This window comes from Ovis aries, chromosome 5 (assembly GCF_016772045.2).
Source record: "Ovis aries strain OAR_USU_Benz2616 breed Rambouillet chromosome 5, ARS-UI_Ramb_v3.0, whole genome shotgun sequence".
Taxonomy (NCBI): Eukaryota; Metazoa; Chordata; class Mammalia; order Artiodactyla; family Bovidae; genus Ovis; species Ovis aries.
In genome coordinates, this window is record NC_056058.1 from 58,936,809 (window position 1) to 58,959,710 (window position 22,902).

Below are 22,902 nucleotides of genomic sequence, written 5' to 3' on the forward strand. Positions count from 1 at the left end.
GTGTTAGGCCCGTCTCTGCCCTGGATTTGCTGTGTGGATGAATTAAATGTACCCAGGGCATGTTGGTCAACCTCCATGGGCTCAGTTTCCTCAAATGCAAAATGGCAATTAGAGTAGTACCCCAACCCCCCTTTTTTATGCTATCTAGGTTTTTCATAGCTTTTCTTCCAAGGAGCAAGCATCTTTTAATTTCATGGCTGCAGTCACCATCTAATATGATAGTGGACTTTTTGCTGACAAAGGTCCATAGTCAAAGCTGTGGTTTTTCCAGTAGTAATGTATGGATGTGTGAATTGGATCATAAAGAAGGCTGAGCACCAAAGACTTGATGCTTTTGAACTGTGGTGTTGAAGAAGATTCTTGAGAGTCTGTTGGACTGCAAGGAGATCAAACCAGTCCATCCTAAAGGAAATCAATCCTGAATATTCACTGGAAGGACGGATGCTGAAGCTGAAGCTCCAGTACTTTGGCCACGTGATGCAAAGAGTCGACTCCTTAGAAAAGACCGTGATGCTGGGAAAGATTGAGGGCAGGAGGAGAAGGGAACGACAGAGGATGAAATGGTTGGATGGCATCACCGACTCAATGGACATAAGTTTGAGCAAGCTCCGGGAGATGGTGAAGAACAGGGAAGCCTGGTGTGCTGCAGTCCATGGGGTCACAAAGAGTTGGAAATGACTGAGCGACTGAACAACGACCCCACCCCCACAAGGGTTATTGTGGCCTTTACCTGAGGCACTGTTTACAAAGCCTTTCTAGTTCTTTCATCAGCCAAACTCTTTGTCCCTGGTCTTGGCACTAGGCTTTCACTCTGCCTGGAATCGTCTTTCCTCAGCTCTTTGCCTGGCTGGTACCTTCTCATCTTTCAAGCCTGAGTTTCAGTATTAGCTGCTCAGAGCAGCCTTCTTTGACTGCTGTAAATAGCCTATAAATCTTTACCGCATTCTTATTCTGCATCCCAGCTTCCTTTTATTTTTTTTTCCCCAGGCTTTCTCACTCTGAAATGATCTAGTTTTGTTTCCTTGTTTAACTCTTTTCTCCACTGGAGGGGTAAACTGCATGAGCTACCAGGCTGTATCACCCGTCTCCAGTCATCGCCAGGCACAGAGCAGTAGTACATGTGTGATAGGAGATGGGGGTAGAGGCGGGGAGGAATTGCCCCCGCCACAGCCATCATCGTCGCCATCACCCCCACCACGGTCGTCGCCTTCGCTGTCACCACCACCATCCTTGTAGCAAGAGTCATCGCAGCAGCGACCGTGGTGGTGGTGGTGGTGGTAGTGAGGAGTGCTTGTTCTGTGCCAGGCACGGTTTACAGGCATCTTACATATATTTACTCGGTCCTTGACGATAGCCTTATGAAGTAGGTCCTATTGTTATAGTTGGTAAATGTGAGATCTGGGATCCACCCCAGCTCCAGATCCCAAGCTCCTAGCCACCACACTAACCGCCCTGCCCGTCCATGAGTGAATGAGGCTGCAGGCCCTGGGAGCCCACCGGGGCATGGCAGCTGTCCTGTTGCTCTGCTCGTCACTGTCACGGACGAACCTTGAAGCTTCCAGTCTTTCCACCAGCTGTCTGGGCCCCAGGGTCAGAGGGGCTGACCTGGGGCTGCCAGTGGCATAGACCAGCCTCAGTACTCTGTCCAGGAGTTTGGACACAGGAGGCTGTGGTATGAAGTGACTGTCCTTGGAGGAAGGGATGGGTGTCCCCTGATAAGCATGTGACCCTAAGCCAAGGCCCTTTCTGTTACCACCTGCTGCCTGCTCGAAAATCTCTGATTCTTAGAGTCCGTAGCACATTTCTTGGGCATCTGCTTTCCAAGGAAACTGGGAAGATCTGAGCAGGTTTGGCGGAAGGCTGATGGCGGAGGTGGTGCAGCTGCAGGTACAGAGAAGACTTCTACCCAAAGTCGCTGAGCCCAAGGCATTAGCTAACCGTGTCCCCTCTCTGCCTCTCTGCTTACTGCAGATAATCGACAATGAGAATGAGGCCCTCCTGGCAGCGCTCACCAAAACCCTGGATGACATGCCTGAGGATGTGAGTCTGGCTGCCTTGCCAGCCCTGGATGATGGAGACACACCCTCCTGTGCTTCTGCATCACCCGTCTCCTCCTCTGCGCCGCCCAGCCCCTCTCCGGAGGGGCCCCCTGCCTCAGCCCCTGAGGTGGACGAGCTCTCGCTGGTGAGAATCTGTTTCCAACCGAAGTGATGGTGGTGGCCTGAGATGGGGTGTGTGGTTGTAGGCTGGTGGGTGCAGGGAAACCAGCTCTAGGTCCAGCAGGGATCTCTGTGCATCACCGGCAAGGGTTCAGGGCAGACAGCCTGGACTGGTGATGGGTAGCCTCCCTGGGCTTAACCTGCAACTCTGTAGGCCCTTTGGGATTCCATGGATTTACCCTAAGTGTGTGTTAAACCTTGAAATTAAGTGCAAATATTTTCCACACACCCTTGGTGGTTCAGACGGTAAAGAATCTGCCTGCAATATGGGAGGCCTGGGTTCGATCCCTAGGTCGAGAAGATCCCCTGGAGAAGGGAAGGGAATGGCAACCCACTCCAGTATTCTTGCCTGGAGAATCCCCATAGACAGAGGAGCCTGGCAGGCAACAGCCCATGGGGTTGCAAAGAGTTGGACATGACTGAACGACTGACTTTCACTTTCACTTTTTCACACATATACACACAGTGAAAAATGCAAGCAGGAAGTGTGGAGAGTTAAAAGCATAACCTCCTTACCCATCTCATAATGGCTTTTTCTTTCCCCAGATGTAACCATGGTTACTGATCTGTTGTGTGACTTTGCTCTTCTACTTTTTTTTTAAACGTCAAAAAGGAGCCTCCATTACACACAGCCTAAACCTTGCTTTTCTCAGTGAATTGTGTGGCATGGAAACTTTCAGATGAACAGAGGTAGCTCTGTTTTATCCTTTTTTTCAGCTGCATAGTGTTCCCTCATAAGAAGGTACCATAACCTCTTTAACTAATCCTCTGGTTGGTGGATATATGCATCGTTTCAACTCCTTTATTGTTCCATTGCTTTAGACTGTGTCCTTCACCAGGAGGAAGAGGATCCATTCCTAGAAAAGAAATTCCTGGGTCTTAATGTATGTGGTTTTTCAGTTTAGACAAGTACTTCCAGCCTGACCTCCAAAGAGGCTGGACCGGTTCATACTCTGACCAGTGAAAGTTAAATGCTACATGAATCAACGTGGAATGTGGAAATGTACACGTGGTATTGCAGGTTTCTGGGGAGAAGGTCTCAGCCTTTTCAGATTCCAAAGGGATTCCAGAAGTTGCCAAAAGCAGTTGCTCTTTTCTCAGGCTAAAGGTGCCAGAACCCCAGATGTACTGGCTTGTGAAGTCCAGCTCATCTGTCTGGGGCTCCTTACCTCATCACTGGCACTCCTAGGGCTGGCAAGACTTAGCTGGAAAGTCAGGGCCTGTTGGAGGTGGCAGGGGTCTTTGGTCGTGGAGAGTTACAGCTGGACAGGCCCTTGGTGATCATAAAGTGTAAAGTGCACGCCTGGGGAAACTGAGGCCCAGTGAGGCGAGGGCCTCTCCCAGGATCACAGGACCACACCAGTTGGTGTGCCAGCAAGGGCTAGAGCCCAGGTCTTCTGATTCCTACTCCAGGACTGCTTTCCCTCTCTCCTGCTGACGTCATGTTCCCCAAAGCAGTGTGGGACATTTAATAAGCACCTGTGCATGCCAGACTCAAGAGTGTGTTCAGCCCCACGTTTTGGCTCCTGCTGATGAGGGTCAGTGTCCTTAATCAGACCTCTTGGGTTTGAATCTCAGCCCCACCACTCTTGTGCCTCTCTCTGACTCAGCTTCCTGGTCTGTAAGGTGGGGTTAATAGTAGTGCTTATCTCAAAGGCGGTTGGGAGGAGTACAGCAGATAATATGTACACGTAAAGCACTTAGAACACTGCTTGGTACAAAGAAACTCAATAAATGCTATCTAAATGATAGTCACAACCATCGGCCATGGTGTTAGTAGTAGTTATAGTAGTGAAAGGTGAAAAGTGAAAGTGAAAGACACTTGGTCATGCCCGACTCTTTTCTACCCCGTGGACTATACAGTCCATGGAATTTTCCAGGCCAGAACACTGGAGTGGGTAACCATTCCCTTCTCCAGGAGATCTTCCCAACCCAGAGATCGAACCCAGGTCTCCTGCACTGCAGGCGGGTTCTTCACCAGCTGAGCCACCAGGGAAGCCAGTATTAGTGGTAGTAATACTTTGTGTGTGTGAGCGCGTGTCTGCTCAGTCGCTCAGTCACGTCTGACTCTTTGTGACCCCATGGACTATATAGCCCACCAGGCACCTCTGTCCACGGAGTTTTCCAGGCAAGAATACTGGAGTGGGTTGCCATTTCCTTCTCCAGGGGATCATCCCGGCCCAGGGATCAAACCTACGTCTCTTGCGTCTTCTGCATGCCAGGTGGATTCTTTCCTACTGCACCACCTGGGAAGCCCAGTAGTAATGGTTGTAGTAGTAACTAGGAATTCTGTATGGGGCTCTGCAGAGGGACCACACCTGAGTAGAGAGGTAGAGAGCGACCCCTGCTGGTCACCAGTTGGTTGTTCCCTCTCATGCCTTGCTGTACTCCTCTTTCAGGCACTATGCTAGGCACACAGGAAACAGACTTGCCATCTAGACTCCCCGCATTCCAACATGGTTCCAGAAAGGCCCTGAGAATCTATGCTAATCCCTAACCTGGAGTCCTGGGTCCCAGAGAGTCCGCCTGCAGAACCCATGGCCCTTTGCATACGTGTGTGTTTTCTGAGGCTAGCAGCTTCTCTCATATTCTTACAGGGACCCCTGAACCAAAAAAGACCCAATTATTTAGTCTGCCTGCTCCTGTTTTACACACACACATGCACACACACATCCATGCACACTCACAACCTTGGAGAAAGCAAGGCCAGGAAAAGAAAAGGACTCACCCAAGGTCTCACAGTGAGTTGGGTTGAACTGGGTTAGAACCAGGTCCCTTGCTCTGGTATGACCATCTTTTACTGTGCGTGTCAGAGAATTACGGACATGCACATGCTGGTTTGGGGTCTCGGTAGGGTCGTGTGGCTCCTCCAGCTCCTAGGGCAGTGGGAGTGGCCTTTTCTGTGGTTCCTGGGCCCTTGGCAATCCCCCTGGGGGGTCACGTCTCCTGAGGAAACACTCAGTGCTACAATAGAAACCGCTCGTGCTTCCTGACTTGTTCTCAACTTTGGCTGTGGTAGGATCACTGGCAAAACCCCCAGGTGTGCTCAGCTCCCTGCTTTGTTGGCTGGAATACACTGAGCACCTTTCCTCTGGGTGTAGAAGTGTGAAGAGCTTATCAACTGTTATAGAAAAATTAGAAAAGCCAGACAAGCATCAGCTTAGGATGCTTCCACTTGTGTGAAAATAGCTGGCTTGGTTGGAGGTGATGTGTGCATATATACGTTCCTGTACTGTGTGTGTGTATAGTTCTGAGTCCCACCTCAGGAAAGGGTCTCAAGAAGGTGGTTAATAGCAGTTGCCTCTGGGACCTTGGACAGGCACTGTCTGCCCATTAGTATTTGTGGTATGTGTATTTTTCACCATTTCCAGGTATTACTTGTTTAAGGTAAGGACTCCATTTTCTAAACAATATGATTAAACAAAAAGAACAAAGGAAAATCAGCTAAAATCCTACACCAAAGAAACATCGTGGGACCTCACCATCCAGACTCTGTGTGTGTGTGTGTGTGTGTGTGTGTGTGTGTGTACTACAAGTGTACGTAGAGTGTCCCAATCATGTGTGTGCATCACATTTCAATGGTAGCATGGATAGACATCACTCGAGATCTGTTTGGGTTTCTGAAGATCATAGATATTTCTCTTGGGTTATTCACTCTGCAAAGGACTTCACATTTTACTGGGATACTTGTGTCTGTTTGGCATTGCTACGCAACCTGCTTTCTGTACTTAATGTATTCTAGGCCAGTAAGTGCCCTCCCTGTGTTCTTCCATGCTCCCATGATGATGGGGTCAGAGTGTGGTCAGTCCTGGGGGGGTTGGCTCCGGGCCGGGCTTCTCCCTAAGATGTGCTTCCCTGTGTCTCTGGCTGTAGCTCAGCCCTGTCTTCTCCCATCTGCTCCTCCCACAGCTGCAGAAACTCCTTCTTGCCACGTCCTACCCAACCTCGACCTCCGATGGCCAGAAGGAAGGGACCGCATGGCGCCAGGCAGGCCTCAGGTCCAGAAATCAGCGGCCTTGTGTCAAGGTATGTCTACACATGCCCCCAGACCCACCCAGGACTCCTCCAGGAGGGTCTCTGGGCAGGGGATGTACCCTTCCACTCTTGTTAGAGGCCATCAAGTTCAATACATTCACAGTCCGCTCTTTGTTCCTCACACAACCCTTGTTGCTGATGTGCTGGACACTACTTGAAACCTAGGCTAGTCTGGGGTTCTAGAAAGAGCCCTGGACTTTTTCATGTCCAGTTGACCTTGAAGTACATGGGTCTGAACGGCACAGGGCCACTTCTTCGTGGATTTTTGTCAGTAGTAAACATTACAGTACTGCAGGATCTGAGTTCATTGAATCCATAGACGCAGAGGAGCCGTGGGTACCGACGAGTGACTATCAGTCACATGTGAACTTTCCACTGTGTGGAAATTTTCAACTGTAGGGACTTCCCTGGTGGTCCAGTGGCTAAGAGTCCACGCTCCCAGTGCAGGGGGCCCAGATTCAATCTGGTCAAGGAACTAGATCCCGTATGCCTCAACTAAAACCCAGCGCAGCCAAATAAATAAATATTTAAAAAAAAAAATAAGCCAACTCAACCTCAGTGTTCCAGGCAGTCTTAGATTGAGTTATAGCGGGGACAAGGAGACTGTGGCCTGCCCTCAGGAAGCTTATTCTAATGAGGTGACAGAAGCCAGCATAATATCTTTGCTGGTACCATGGAGACCACAAAGAGGAGTTTGAATTTCTCCTGGGAGTGGGGCGCATCAGAGAGCTGAAAGCGCCATCATGAACACCCAGGAGGGAACCAAATCCTTTTCCCTTCTTGGGCTCCATCTTCTGAGACCTCCAAGGAGGGGTTTCCAATGTGACTTCCCAGTGCTCTTGTTACTCAGAGCCTGCACCCAGCCCTTCCTCTTGTTCCCAGACACTGTTAACACGTACTGCTGCAGACAGTCCCACCCCTCTAGGCAGACTCAGGAAAGCATCTTTCTCAGGTCGTGGTTCAGTGTAGGAGCCTGTCCCCTCCTGGTCTCCCCGAAGGAAGGGGAGGAGGGAGGACCCTCTCCCTGTGCTCCCTCCCTACTTGTCCTGGCTGGCCTCCCAAAAGAGAGGGCCATCCCTCATATTCCATTTTGTCAAAGAGGAGGCAGCTAAGCCCCTCTGTGAGCCAGCCTGCCCTCTGGGAGGTTCGGAAGCATTGCTGCGGGAGGGGGCATGAGAGACAGCAGGACAGCCAGCCTGGCCTCAGCAGAGAGACGGTTGCTCTGGGGGTGGAGCCCCTATGTAGACAAGTGAAGGCAGATAAGTCTGGAGAGGGCAGTTGGCTGGGGCCACGTTGCAGAGCACCCCTGGCCAGGGGCTTCCTCTTTACTACATGGGCACTGGAAAGCTACTGAATTTTTTTTTTTTTCTTTTAAAGAGCTTTATGAAGGTGCCACTTACATACCATAAAAGGCACCTGTTTTAAAAGTATGATTCAGTGATTTTTAATAAACTTACAGAGTTGTGCAGCCATGACCACAATCCAGTTTTAGAACATTTCCATCCTCCCAGGAAGATCCCCAGTGTCTCTATTTACAGTCAGTCGTTGTTCCCACGCTCTGCCCCAAGCAGCCACTAATGTACTTCTTGGTGCTCTCACCGAGGGCTCCACACAGGGGAGCAGGGTAGTCAGAACAGGGCTTTGGCGGTAAACCTGGAAAGGGCGGGATCCATAGCTGGGGTCCCTGTTAGGAGGCTGCCCGTTCCTTCATTCTCATCCCCTGAGCGCTGCCAAGTGCCGGGTGCTGTGCTGGAAGCTGGGGATGGAGCAATGAAACCCGGTGTGATCATCCTGGAGAGACAGGCTGGGCCTGGCCAGTGGTGCAGTTGTGGGCAGCAGGGAGAAGCCGTGCAGGTCTCCCTCCTCATTCTGGCCTCTTTCCCTCTCCAGATGGATGGTCCCCAAGACAGGAAGGCCCCCACGCCGCACTCTCAGAGCCGGAGCTGCACGGAGCTACACAAACACCTCACCTCGGCACCATCCTGCCCCCGGGCTAAAGCCCTCTCCCCGGATAGAGGCCTGCAGCCACCACCATCCTTGAGTCCCCGGCTCCCCACCAAGGAGGATGAGGAGGTGGGCGAGGACTGCCCAAGCCCCCAGCTGGCTCCAGCCTCTCCCGGGGACTCACCAGCGCTGGGCAGGACAGACCCCAGCGCCCAGGCTTCCCAGGAGGACCTGCAGGCCATGGTGCAACTCATCCGCTACATGCACACCTACTGCCTCCCACAGAGGAAGCTGCCCGCACAGGCCCCAGAGCCAGCTCCCCAGCCCAGCAGCAGCCCCGCCAAGCAGGTCAGACCCCGGCCTCGGTCCCAGCTCCCTGCCAAAGCCGCCTGGACCGAGTTCTCCATCCTGAGGGAACTTCTGGCTCAAGATGTCCTCTGCGATGTCAGCAAACCCTACCGCCTGGCCACACCTGTCTATGCCTCCCTCACTCCCCGGCCCCGGCCCAAGGACAGCCAGGCTTCCGCCGGCCACCCGGGCCCTGTGGAAGAGGTGAGGGTCTCACCTTCACCCAAGAGTTCAGGGCCCAGACCCAGCCTGCGCCCACTGCGGCTGCAGGTGAAAGGGCACGTCAGCCGGTCGGCCAGGATGCAGCCGGAGGAGAAAGAGGAGGAAGAAGAGGAGGAGGAAGAAGAAGAAAAAGAGGAAGAGGACGAGGAGGAATGGGGCCGGAAAAGGCCAGGGCGTGGCCTGCCGTGGACCAAGATGGGGAGGAAGCCGGAGAGCTCCGTGTGCCCTGTGCGGCGTTCCAGGAGACTGAACCCCGAGCTCGGCCCCTGGCTGACGTTCACCGATGAGCCCATGGTCCCTGCAGAGCCGCAGGGGCCTCTGCCCTCGCGCTTGGCCCCCGAAGCCTATGACGTGGAGGGGGAGCCTGGCAGCCCCACGGATGAGGACAGTGGCCAAGACCAGCCGCTCCTGCGGGGACCCCAGATCCCAGCTCTGGAGAGCCCCTGTGAGAGCGGGTGTGGGGACACAGACGAGGACCCCAGTTGCCCTCGGCTCTCTTCCGGAGGTAGTCGGAGTCGGTGGTCCAAGAGAGGGGGCGGGGCTGAGGTGTGGCTAACCCCACTGCACTGGAGCCAGGAGCCCCGGGTTGGCAAACCCCTCTCCCTCTCTGGCTCTCAACTTTCCTTCCTGTATAATGGGCTTAGCTGGGCAGACCTTCAGGAGTTACCTGAGCATCTCTGAGTTTTTCATCATGCGTGGGCCAGGCGTCCTTAATGAACAAGGAGCAAGATGCCTGCGTTCTTGGGGCTTGTGTATCAGTGGGGAAGACGGGCAGTCATAAAGTGAGCAAGAAAGGAAACTAATTACAAATTGTGATAAATCCTCTAAAGAAGACTTCCTGGGTAACAATGTGATGGACGGTGTGAGTCTCTAAATTCAGCTCCACAATGAGGGTGAATTTTAAATTGTAACAAGAGTGAGGATAATAATACAGCAGTCATCTATTTTACACTTGCTCTGCCAGGCTTGGTCTGTGATTTAATACAGATTATCCCCATTGATCCTCATAGGAAAACTGTGTGGTGGGTGCTGTTGTAATTCCTGTTTTAAGACATGGAACAAAGGCACAGAGGTGTCTAATGGTTAGTCAACTAGTTAGTCCTGCATCTCTTTGGGGCTGAGCCCACAGATCCTGGCCTTGGAAGCTGGAATGCTTCACCACGCGCGCTATACTGATTGGCCATAAGGGGTCGCCCTAGTACCCATCAACGCTGCGAAAGCAGGAGCCCCGCCCGCTGTAAATGTCTGCTGCGTCTGGGGGAATGAAGGTTTTGAGCTGTTCCTGCTTGTCCCTAAAAATGGCAGAGGATTTTGGGTCACATGCCTGAAAGAAGCTGTGCTTGGTACCGATGCGTTTCAGAGGGAAACATCCTCTCTAGCAATGCCATGTTGAAGAATCTTATATTTCTGTTTTCTCTTCTTTTCAGATTCTCCCAGGTGCCTCATGCTGGCCTTGTCACAAAGGTAGATTTCTAGAAATTGCTGACTTATTATTCCATAAGACCTTTTCTGGTTGGGTGTAGGGTGGCTCATTGGCCCCTGAGCCTGATCCTGTCCCTACATACCCCTGTCCTCATTACCACGTGGGGTTCTCAGGAGCTGGGTTTCCTTGATAGGCAGTTTGGTTTTAGAAGCTGGTCTCTGCAGGCCAAGGAGATGGAGAATTTCATGGGGAGAAGTTGACAGTGCTGTGGCTTTGGGCAAGTGCCTCCTCTCTGGGCCTCAGCTGTTCCATTGTAAAATAAGGCTGACAATGATTGTCCTGTCTCCACCTCCCTCAGATATCTCCTGTGTCTCCTAAAAGCTGTATAGCTTTTAATTCCCCTGACAGCCAGGATGGTGATTCTCCTGCAGATTCTCCCCAGGCCTCATTTTTGTGGGCTACAGAAGCAGGATCTGTCACAGTGTGCCCTTGCCCTCCTGTTGTGCTCGGGGAGGTGGAACCTGCTACTGACTGGCGTCTTTCCTTCCCGTCCTCCAGCCCCGCTGGTGACCCTCCTTTTGGCAAGAAGAGCTTCGAGGAGACCTTGACGGTAGAGCTCTGTGGCACGGCAGGTAAGCTAGGGGCTCAACGGGGAGGTGCCCTTTGGGAAGAAGCACTTCAGGGATTAAGGGGGTACCCCAACAAGCCCTCCTTGCCACCACTGCACAGGCTACGCTGGATCTTGAGATTCCCATTGAGAGAGTTATAAGGAGAGTCAGGACCCAGGCTCAGCTGTTTGGCTGCCAACAGTTGGCACATGACCTGATGTAAAAAAAAACAAAAAGAGAGAGAGAGACGCATGAGACATGTGTCTTCCCCTGAAGCAGCCCGCAGTCCTATGTGGGAAACAGACTCGCACCATGACAAGTATTGTTTGATATGGGCTTGTTCCAAAGACCTTGCAAGAGCTCTGGGAGCATAGGGGAAGGGACAGCATGGGGAGGGGCAGGGTGTGGCCTGAGAAGATGCAAGTGTACCCAGAGCAGCAGGCATTTAGGTGGAGGAGACAAAAACACAACAGAAGGGTGTTCTTGGCAGCAGAATTGGCATGAGCAAAAAGGCACAGAAAAGCGGAGGTACAGGTGCATCGGAGGAGACCGGCCATGGTAGTGCTGGGGGGCCAGGCAAGAGCAAACATCAAAGGCTGAGAGGAATGTCGGGCTGAAGGGGTTCACGTAGATCCTCAAGGCTCCAAGGAGCCCCAGAAAGGAAGAGATCGCTGGCATTTTGGCAAGTTCCTTCTGGTACCTGGGGGAGGGTGAAGGCTCAGGTCAGTTGCAGAACCACCTAAGGTCACTGTGGTGGTCAAATCCAGATGGGAGGTTTTGGCCTGTGGTGTCTGCCACCTCTGTACCCTGGGAGACTTCAGAGGTATTTGGGATGACCATTTGGGAGGGCTTGTGGAATGATGCAATGTGGAGCAGGAAGAGAGATCTCAGATAACCTGGAGGCTTCTGCAAGGCTACAGAAGGGATGGCAAATGGATTTCATCACATGCCAGCTCCGAAAAACTGTTGATGGACTGTATGAGATGGAGTCCCAGGCCATGTCCCGGCTCAGTCAGCAGCGCAGTGATCGATTAGCGATGCCTGCCATCCACTGGGTCTGGAGAGTGGTGAGACGCATGCTATTTCTCTGCCCTCCCAAAGGAGGGTTTCAGTGCTCCTTGGAGAAATGATCTGTCTCACATTTTTCCTCTTGCTTGGGTAGGACTCACTCCGCCTACCACGCCTCCGTATAAGCCCACAGAGGAAGACCCCTTCAAGCCAGACATCAAGCACAGCCCTGGCAAAGACAGAGCTCCCACCCCAGAGGGTCCCCAGCTCGGGGCCACCACCGAGGCTGCCCACAAGCTGCCAAAGAAGCGCCCAGAGCGGAGCGAGCTCCTGTCCCACCTGCGGCATGCCCCAGCCCAGCCAGCCTCCCAGGCTGGCCAGAAGCGACCCTTCTCCTGTTCCTTCGGCGACCATGACTACTGCCAGGTGCTGAAGCCAGACGGTGCCCTGCAGAGGAAGGTGCTGAGGTCCTGGGAGCCGTCTGGGGCCCACCTGAAGGACTGGCCCCAGCCAGGGCCCCCACGGGCTGAGGCCCAGGCCGCTGGCAGGGAAGAAGACGGAAGCTGTGATGTTGGTGCCCCCACCAAGGACAGCATGCTGCTGAGAGACCACGAGATCCGTGCCAGCCTCACTAAGCACTTTGGGCTCCTAGAGACAGCCTTGGAGGATGAAGACCTGGCCTCCTGCAAGAGCCCCGAGTATGACACTGTCTTTGAAGACAGCAGCAGCAGCAGTGGCGAGAGCACATTCCTCCTGGAGGAGGAGGACGAGGAGGAGGACGACGATGAAGAAGAAGACTTGGGGGTCAGCCCCCCTCGCTCTGACCACTGCCCCTACCAGAGCCCACCCAGCAAGGCTAGTCGGCGGCTCTGTCCCCGCAGCCGCTCCAGCTCTGGCTCCTCATCCTGCCGCTCCCGGTCACCAGCCACACGGAGGACCTTCAGGTATGGATGGGTGGGTGGCCTCAGGATGGATGGTGGGCAGCTGAGCACCCCCAGTTCTGAGGTGTCAGGGGAGAGAGGAGCTCTGAGACCAGGGCCCCAGCTTCCTGTGTGGCCTGTGTCCTGGTCAGAGGCCCTGGAGGTGGACTCCTTGGGGAGTTATGGGCAAGTCCTGAAGCCAAGCGAAGCCTGTGGTGTGGTCCAGTGGTCCATTGAGGAGTGGTCCGGATAGCCTGGCCTCGGGGGAGGAAGAAAACACACTTTTTAGCCTTTTGTGACCTTACTCATCTGTTTCTGCTTTTATATTTGTAAAATAGGTAGGTTTTTGTGTAAACATATACACTTGACCTTTGAATAATGTAAGGATTAGGGACACCAATCCTCCACACAGTCAAAAATTGTGTATAACTTATAGTCTACTCTCCTCATCCAAGGTAACTCCGTATCTGCAGATTCAGCAACTTCTGACAGTGTGGTATTTACTACTGAAAAAAAAAACCCGTGTTGGTGGACCCTCAGAGTTCAAACCTGTGTTGTTCAAGGGTCAACACATCTATACAGTGTAATACCTATGTGACATTTACTTGTAAAACAAAGATTAGCAGAATTCTAACGTGTTCTTAAAAAACACCAAAAACCCGGCTTTAAAGCAATGGTAAGGTTTATTCTCATTTCTCGGTGCTGCGGAGTTGTGCAGTCTTCCAGCAGTCAGCCACCCAGTGGGGGAGCTCTTTTTCCTTCACACCAGGATGACGTGTCATAAGCATTTGCTTATCCCGTCTTGGCTCACTGAACCGGACTGTAGAAGGAGCCGTTCCAGAATTCTGTGGGCAGCTGGGCAGAAAGAATGGAAGTCTGGCGTCTTTTGGTGGAGACAGGTTGCTTCTCTTCCCTGATGACAGCAGGATCCGGCTCTTTGGATGGGGAGGCTTTAGAAGCGTGGGTGCAGGTCCCAAACCCTCTGCTCGAGATGCACCTGAGTGACCACCAGATGGCGCTCCTGGGTTCAGAGCAGTGCAGCAAGCAGGATCCCCGGGAGGCCTCCTTGCCAAGCTGTTGGCTGGGCCCCGCCCCCTGAGCCTCAGGTTTTGTAGGTCGGGGGTGGGGTGGAGAATTTCTAACAAGTTCCGGGGTAATGATGACATTGCTAGAGCGCTAGACTCTGAGAAACAGAATTCAGGTAGTAGAAAGATAACCTTAGAAAAATTCCTGTTTATATTTTCTTATCTCTACTGGTGGCTCTTGGAGAAGGAAATGGCAACCCACTCCAGTACTCTTGCCTGGAGAATTCCATGGATGGAGGAGCCTGGTAGGCTACATACAGTCCATGGGGTTGCAAAGAGTCAGGCACTACTGAGCGACTTCACTTTCTTTCTAGCTATAGTTCCTTTTGGAGAAGGAAATGGCAACCGACTCCAGTGTTCTTGCCTGGAGAGTCCCATGGGCGGAGGGGCCTGGTGGGCTATGGTCTATGGGGTTGCAAAGAGTTGGACATGACTGAGCAACTAACACACACACACACACACTGGTGGCTCTTAATTGAAAATCTGATGAAAACAAAGCTTACTTTCCCCATTAAAATGTATGCAGACAACTAATTGGGCATTGGATTTTAGGGGACTTCTGGACACCACCCTCCCCGCCCCCCCAACCCCAGACATTAATATGGTGAAGCCCTGGACTATCTGTTATTTAAAATAAACTCGTTTTGAGCAATTTCTGTAAAAGCCTGTCTATGTAATAAGCCAGAACAGTTAGTCAGAGCCATCTTCTGTCAGACCTCTCTGAGCCCCCCTTTCAGCTCTGTTCTCCTTTCCCCAGCGGGTCGCTTTGAGCTAGTCTGTCTGTGTTCACGTTAGCTGGTTTCTTCTGCAGCGTCTGTTCAGGAGCTACTAAGGTTTTTCTCCTGTTGAAGCACATCCCCCAAGGCCAGAGCTGGAGCTTCTTGGCTTCCTTCCCCTCCTGGCCTGTTCAGCCCTTTACCCATGGGCTTGGCACAAGAGTCAGGGGCCTCTCTCAATCACCATGGATTCTCCTTTTCCTCTTTCTCACTTTTGGGCTAAGTTCAGGCTGGCTTTCGCTGGAGAAAGTTAATTGTTAACTTGGTTCCTACTCAGCTGCCTAGCAGAGCTTGATGGCTAGTCAGTTGGATAAACTAGTCATCAGTCTTCTCCAGACCAGCATTTCTCTACTTTTGCTTCTGCTACCAAACATCAATCAACAGGAAGGCTTTGAGCTGGTTTAACAAGCCCTACAGCACCTTCAGGGCTTCCCTGGCGGCTCAGACGGTAAAGCGTCTGCCTGCAGTGCGGGAGACCCAGGTTCCATCCCTGGGTTGGGAAGATCCCCTGGAGAAGGAAATGGCAGCCCACTCCAGTACTCTCGCCTGGAAAATTCTGTGGACTGAGAGGCTCCTCAGAGCCTGGTAGGCTATAGTGCATGGGATCACAAAGAGTCGGACATGACTGAGCAACTTCACTTACTTCACTTTGCAGCACCTTTAAGTCCCTCTCAGCTCTTCATGGGGGAAGACTTAATGCTGCTGCAAGTAGATAACGGTACTCTCATTATATAGCGCTTTAAAGTTTGCAAGTCACATCCCTTTCTATTACCCTCTTTGAGCTTCACAGAGTTACTTGAGGGAATCTCAAGTGCTTTTCATCCCCATTTTATAGATGAGGAAACTGAGGCTCAAAAAGGTTCAATAGGAAAATATAGCCAGCAAGTACTGAGCCATTCCTGGGCTAAGCATGTACAGGTATGTTCTGATTTGATCCTCCCAAATGGCTGAGGAGGCAAATATAATTGATTCTCCTTAGTTTACAGATGAAGAACTGGCTTAAATAGCCAGTCCCGGGTTACCAGCAGAGAGGTAGTAGAATCAGCATCGGAATACTAGCTGACTCTGGAGCCCCTGCTCTCATTCTCTGCTGTGTTCCCAAGGATGCAGACGGTGTGTGGCAGAGTCAGCACTCGACCCCCCTTACATGCGGAGCTCCTTCCCCTCCAGCAGCCGGGCCACTGGGAGGAGAGAGCATTGTGCAGACAGGTGCCTGGGAGGGCGCAGGCCTGCGGCACCCAGGAGCTTCTCCAGCTGAGTAGCCCACTGGCTGCTTGGGGTGTGGGGGCTGTGATGGCCGAGGTTGCTGCCTGGCCAGACAGCACAAATGGAGGGGGAGCCGTGGGTCTAGAATCAGCAGACCTCCGACTAGCTCTGGCTTCCCCACTTCTTAGCTTTGGGGAAAATTTCATCTTGAACCTGAGCCTTAAGATTTTCATCTGAAAAATGGGGAAGCATGAGACCTCAGAGGATATTTCTTCATCAGGTCAAATATCATAATGAAGCAAAAGGGCCTTTCCCACCCCCAACAGCATAGAAAGGTTCACAGGGCTTATGGTTCGCAATGTAGAAGGCGTGTGTCAGTCACACGTTCAGACCCACATGCGGCCCTGGGGGGTCACCGCTGAGGCGGAGAGCTGGGCTCCTTCCCCTAGTCCTACCTTCACTAATGAATGAGTCCTAACAAAGCGGAAGAAACAATCGCTCGCCTCCTGGAGCAAGTCCTCCTCCCGCCCCACTGTGGTCCCTGCTAAGAGTGAGTGAGTCTGCTTTGCTTGTTCACTGACAGATGTGAGAGCAGAGGGTCGTGTTCAGACGGAACGCCAAGCGTCCGGCATGCCAGGAAGCGGCGGGAAAAGGCCATTGTAAGTGACTTGGGGCCCCAGAGCCCAGAGTGAATGGGGACAAGCAGGGGCGTCAGGAAGTGTGGGGGCTTCAGAGACCTGAAGTGCTCTGAGGTCATCTGGACTACAGGAGATAGTTGTATTTCTCTCATTTACAAAACCACAAGGGTCACCAAAGGGCATCAAAGGTGGCGCGTGCAAAATGCAGCCAAGGGGCTGTCTGGGAGTGGGGTGGGGTGGTGTGCTGTTGGTGAGGATTTAGGGCTCAGTATCAGAGGCTCGACAGGGCCCAGGGGGTGAGCACTGATGAGGGAGCAGAGCCAGCCCTGCTTCCACTTCTGTGTGACCTTGAGCAACTTCCTTGAGCCTCAGTTTACTCATCTGTATATAGGGTCCCCTGGTGTGATCTGGGCTAAAGGACCAAGAGAGCCTGTCTCTTCCTCCCTGCCCGACTCTCTAGTCCTCCTCCAGAGTTAGTCCAGAGGCCCAGGCTGTGCCTGGTGGACCTGTTGCAGAGCACCATGCAGGGAAAAGTCATTAGGAAGCTGGAGTCAGTGTCCTCATATCATTAGAAAGGAGGGAAGGGAAAGCAAGACAGAAGCACAGAAAGACTCTCACTGGATTTCCATACACCCCACCCCACCACCCCCACACCCTGCCCCCACGTGCCCCCCTCCCCCGACAACGTGGTACTTCAGGGCAGGGCACGCTCAGGTATGCATACCCCAGAGGTGTCCTCGCAGCTGTCTGCAAGCAGGTACTTAAAACCACATGGAGCAACTTCTTGGGATCCTTGTGTGACCATTCAGTAGTTGTGGCATGCCTGGCCCTGTTCTAGATGCTGGATGGCAACAGTGAATGAGACAAACAAGGTCTCCACTCCTATGGTTGGGCCAGAAGGGAGAGAGAGATGACAGACTCATAAGCAAAGCAGTAAACACTGTAATTACAGATTGGGAGGTGCACTGTGAAATTAATCACGCCACGACTAAGATGTCTGAAACAAATCATGTTATGACTTGTGGGGAGGATTTATTTACATGGTTGTCTGGGAGGGGCATCTTCAGAGAGCTAGGCCCCAAGGGATGGAAGAAGCCATCCAAGCAAAGGTTCAGGAGGACGGGGGTGCAAAGGCTGGAGAGAGCCTTGTGAGTTCAAGGTCCTGGAGGAGGCGGGTGGGGGGAGGAGAGAGGGGGTGGGCAGGGGGCGGTTGCACTCTTACACGGAGCTGACCTGGGCCACCCTGGGGAATATACCTAGCGCCTGTGACTGTACAGAAGTGCTCTCTCTGGACCGCTGCCCTCTGAGGTGCATGGCTGGAGGACCGCTGGCCTTAACCTGTTCCGGAGAAAGCCTATCTAGACCAGACCCTGGTGGTCTTGCCCACCAGGAGCACAGCTGGAGTTCCTCCAGCAAATCAAAGCCACTCTTCCGATGGCCATGCCTTTAACTGGATCCAGTCACTAGATGATGGTGGGGGGGTGCGGGGAGGTCCCAACCAGGCTTCCCTGATGCACCCCCCTCTGCTGGGCCAGTCTAGGAGCCTGGCTCCTAAAGGTGGCCAGTGTCTACATAGTATCCTGGCAAAACCAAAGCTATCGGTGGCTCCACATCCTTAGGCCCCGGTCCCACTGTTGTCCTCCCCACCCCCTCTGCCCTGTAGCGACCTGGCCGCCAGTGCTCGCCCTCTAGCATCCTCAGCACCTCCCCCCGTGCCAGAAGAAGTCAGGCTCCAAACAGATACAGAAGCTACGTTAGTAGCGGTGACTCCCTCTCCTGTCTCTGCCCAGTCTCTGTTCATTCCCTTCAAGTATGCAATCGCTTCCTTCCGGGCCACCTCCCATCCGATGCCTAACAGCCCCCTCCTCCCATAAGGCAGGTCGTCTGGGATAGCACCTGTCATTATCCTGTCTCTGACTCCAGTCCCAGCTGGTGTCGCTTGCTCAGCCGGGTGGCATGGACTGGGGATGAGGACTCTGTGGGAGCCCGCCATCTAGGGGGCTCTAGGAAGCAACCCTAATGACAGGTCCCTCTGTGTCCTCCTTGGGCAGGGCGAAGGCCGCGTGGTGTACGTCCGAAATCTCTCCAGTGACATGAGCTCACGTGAGCTGAAGAGGCGCTTTGAAGTGTTTGGCGAGATTGTGGAGTGCCAGGTGCTCACAAGAAGCAAGAGGTGAGTCAGGCTCTCACAGAGGAGGGGAGTAGGGGTGTGCAGAGGTCCCAATTCAGGGCTCACCACATTGAAGGTGCCCAAGAAGACTTCCAGGACAAACCTACCATTAGGTACAGGAGAAGGGAGGACCAGTAACAACTCTGCAGCCCAGGAATCGCCGCAAACATGTACTGATGTCTGCTAAAGTGCGAGGCAACTCTCACGCATTGTCTTACTTCAGTTTCCCAACTTGCGTGTGACACATGCAGCCTTACTCTTTCCATTGCTTTCCTTTCTGGGTGGCGCAGATAAGTCAGCTGAGCAGCTAGTTAGTGGCAGAGCAGGGTCTGCAGCCCATGTGTCAGCTTCTGGTTATCCATCCTAGAGCTGGTATGGGGCTGCCAAAAGCCCGTGGTGGCTGAAGGCACACTTGCATTGCACTCTTGGCTGCAAACCCCATGTTATTCCATCCCTCGTTCCTCTGCAGCTGCAGCCCTGTGTCCCACTCACCCAGGGAAGCAGTGTTTCATCTCTCGGGAGATCTGTAAGAATAGGCTGCATATAAATGCACAACTTACGTGTCAAAACTTCATCAGATTTGAAATAATTCTGAAGTATCTCCTGTTATTACTTGCAAACTGAGTTATTAAGGTTTTAAAATTCTAATATAATAATGACTTTTAAAAACTTCAGTGAGAAAATAGTTTCTACATAAGAATCATTACACATCTCACAACCCTTACGATGGCTATGGAAAAGTAACAAGTGAGGATGTGGAGAGACTGGAATCCTCGTGCGCTGTGAGTTGGAATGTAGTGGGTTGGCCAAAAAGTTCATTTGGGTTTTTCCAACTGATGTTATGGAAACCCAAACAAGCCAATAAAAGGTGCAACCACTATGGAAAATAGTATGGGGATTCCTCATAAAATTAAACATAAAATTACCATTTGACCCAGCCATTCCTCTTCTGGGTATATAATCAGAAGAATTGAAAGCAAGATCTTGAAGAGGCATTTGCACATACATGTTCATAGCACTATTATTCACAATATCCAAGAGTTGGCAACAACTCAAGAAGAATGGATAAGCAAGATGTATATGCATGCCGTGGAATATTAGTCTTAAGAAGGATGGGAGTCCATCCTGTCACGTGCTACAGCATGCGTGAACTTTGAGGACGTTATGCTGGGTGAAATAAGCCAGTCACAAAGGACACATACTGTGTGATTCCGCTCACATGAGGGATCTAAAGGAGTTAAACGCACAGACATGGAAAGTAGAATGGTGGTGGCCAGGGGCTGGGAGAAGAGGATATAAGGCGTTGCTGTTTAACGGGTTCAAAGTTTCAGTTTTGCGAGATGAAAAATTTCTAGAGATCCATCTTACAACAGTGTAAGTTAACACGATGTGGCTCTAGTGGTAAAGAATCCACCTGCCAGTGCAGGAGATGTAAGAGACATGGGTTCAAACCCTGGGTTGGGAAGATCTCCTGGAGTAGGGAATGACAACCCAGTCCAGTGTTCTTGCCTGGAAAATCCCACGAGTGGAGGAGCCTGGTGGGCTCCAGTCCATACCATCACTAAGAGCTGGACACGACTGAAGCCACTTAGCATGCGCGCATGTACTTAACACAACTGAACCATACACTGAAAAATAATAAAGGTGGTAAATTTTATGATATGCATTTTTGTCATAATTTGCTTTAAAAAGTCATGACGCAAATTAAACTATGTACCTTCTGTGCAGTCTTCAGGATATCCCATGAAGGTATCCCGTGTAAAAACAAAGCAAGCAAATTAATCTCTAAGGAGACAGTTCAGTGTGTTAAGATTTAAAGAGTACTCAGGAGCCTCGGATATTTAGAGTCAGAGGGTTCCAGCCTTGGCCTGGTTCAGAGACGTGTCAGGAAATGCAATTCAGTCGAGTGTTTGTGAGGCACTCGAGGTCTGTAGGCCTGTGCTGAGTGGTAGGATGGTGCTGTCCTTGAGGAGTCTGAGTAGCAGACCAATAGATCAGGATTCATTTGATTGTGGAACTGATGAGTGTAGATCTGACTTTAGGTCCCCCTCACGTTGGCATTCTTCTCAGGCAGGCTTCCCTCATGCTTGCAAAGTGGTTATCTCCAGCAGTAAGCATATCTCCTACCCAGGGAAGCAGGAGTTCCAGCAAAGATAGGGCATGGAATCTTCGGGGTTCTGTTTTGGGTGACAGGTTCATGCTTGAACAATCACTACAGCCAAGGAGGGTCACTGTCTTGTGCCTTTCCCTGGTGCCCTGAGCCCAGCTGAGCACCGGGTGGTATTGTCAGAGGGCAGGGAGAGAAAGCTGAATAGGCAGGCGTGGAGGAGACGTATGTGCAAAATCAGCAATCTTAGGGAAGGCGAAGGACAGGTTAACAGCCAAAGAAGTGGCGGCTGAGGGACTTCCCCGGTAGTCCGCTGGTTAAGAATCCACCTCCAATGCAGAGGACATGCATTCAGTCCCTGGTTGGGGAACTGAAATCCCATATGCCATGGGGCAGCTAAGCCTGTGTGCCACCACTAGAGACCCTGTGTGCAGCTAGAGAATCCGCTTGCCACGACTACTGAGCCCGTGCGCTCTGGAGCCCGTGAGCTCCAAGAAGAGCAGCCCGAGTGCCGCAGCTAGAGAAAGCCCACGCGCTGCAAGCACAGCCAAAGAAATGAACGAACGTTTAATTAAGAAAAGGAAGTGGCAGCTGAGGCTGACTTGAAGCGCGCGGGGGTGGCAGGATGGAGCATAGGTGTGGCCGATCCTGAAAAATGGGGATCATGAAGGAAATAGAGAGGACCATGAAGAGCCTCAGATTTCACGGCAGGAAGCCTGGGTTGTGAGTCCCTGCTCTGCCCCCTGTCTTTGGGCAGATCCTGAACTCAGAGCCTGTTCCTCGTCCCAGAGTTCCTGGTCACAGGGATGTGAAGAGCATGTGAGGCGATGGGTGGCGGCCAGCACTTACTAGTGCTTTATTGCCAACCCAGTGACCGTCATCGTGTCTTTCGGGGAGCCCTGCGGCACAGTCATGAGCCACTGACTCATGACTCGTGGTTTCCCGCTCCTCACCTGGTAGCAGCTGGTCTGAGAGTACCCACCAGGCTGGCCCGACAGTGCCCACCAGGCTGGCCCAGTGACACGCTGCCCGTTTCCTCTCCTTCCAGAGGCGAGAAGCATGGCCTCATCACCTACCGGTGTTCTGAGCACGCAGCCCTGTCCCTGAGGAATGGCGCCGCCCTGAGGAAGCGCAGCGAGCCCTCCTTCCAGCTGAGCTACGGGGGGCTCCGGCACTTCTGCTGGCCCCGCTATACTGACTACGGTGAGTATGCAGGCCCTGTGCATCCCACTCATACCCGAAGCTCTGGGGGCAGTGGCCTCCTTTATTGAACCGAAAGCCCCCTCTGGACATGGCTCCCATGCCCAGGCTGCCCTGTGATTGTTGCTTAGTCACCCAGTCGTGTCCAGCTCTTTGTGACCCCAGGGAGTACAGCCCATCAGGCTCTCTGTCCATGAGGTTTCCCAGGCAGGAATCCTGGAGTGGGTTGCCATTTCCTTCTCCGGGGGATTGTCCTCACCCAGGGATTGAACCCATGTCTCCTGCATTGGCAGGCAGATTCTTTACCCCTGAGCCATGGGGGAAGACCAGGCTCCCCCATGCTGGTGGGAATAACTTGGCAGCCACTCAGCCTGGAGGCTGTCCTCTTGCTTTCCTTCTGGCCTCTGGCCCATCTTGCCCTATGCCAGGACTGGTACCAAAGAGATGAAGCCTCTCATGGTCCCTTGGAAGGTCCAGCCTCATGTTCGCAGCCAGGGGGCAGAACCACGGCTGCCGTGTCTGTGACCTCACAGGGCCAGTAGCCGCCCTGCCATCCATGGTGGCCCTGACAGGCAGCAGCCTTGTCCATTACTGGGCCACAGCGAAACGATATTGTCACCATGCCCTTAGCATCTGGGGGCAAGTTGGTAAAGAAGGACAAGTACAATTTGGGAGAGAGTTCGTGGTAGGCCAGAGTCTGCTGCAGCCTCCACAGTGCAGATCTGAGCGTCAGGAGACCCCGGAGGCACCTGACCAGGCAGTGCTCCTGACTTTGTGTCCCCCAATGGGGGGACCCAGTTCCCCAGCCACACTCTGAGGACATCGTAGCTGTCTGCCTTATGTGACTTCTGCACTGGTTTCCTAAAGGGCAAGAAACCATTAGGGGAAGGAGAATTAGAGGCTGTTGGAGCGGGAAAGGAGCCCTGGGGGGAGGGCTCTGGTTCAGGCATCCCTAGCCTGCAGCCAGGGCAGCCGAGCCCCCGAGACTCCACC

The 22,902-nt window shown here is 52.6% G+C and overlaps 1 protein-coding gene across 3 annotated transcripts in view; it reads left to right on the forward strand.

Moving 5' to 3' along the window:
• The window catches only part of PPARGC1B (PPARG coactivator 1 beta), a 120,947-nt gene that overhangs the window by 90,355 nt on the left and 7,690 nt on the right, over positions 1–22,902 (forward strand). For 2 of the 3 annotated variants that reach the window (XM_027970394.2, XM_027970395.2), the window contains 9 exons: positions 1,972–2,184; positions 6,129–6,245; positions 8,145–9,273; positions 10,196–10,232; positions 10,750–10,823; positions 11,962–12,751; positions 16,378–16,453; positions 18,484–18,605; positions 21,758–21,912. In XM_027970394.2, the coding sequence (XP_027826195.1) occupies positions 1,972–2,184; positions 6,129–6,245; positions 8,145–9,273; positions 10,196–10,232; positions 10,750–10,823; positions 11,962–12,751; positions 16,378–16,453; positions 18,484–18,605; positions 21,758–21,912 (2,713 nt within the window). Of the gene's footprint in view, positions 1–1,971; positions 2,185–6,128; positions 6,246–8,144; positions 9,274–10,195; positions 10,233–10,749; positions 10,824–11,961; positions 12,752–16,377; positions 16,454–18,483; positions 18,606–21,757; positions 21,913–22,902 lie in introns of those variants that run through there. The other variant, XM_060415906.1, reaches the window with a different exon arrangement.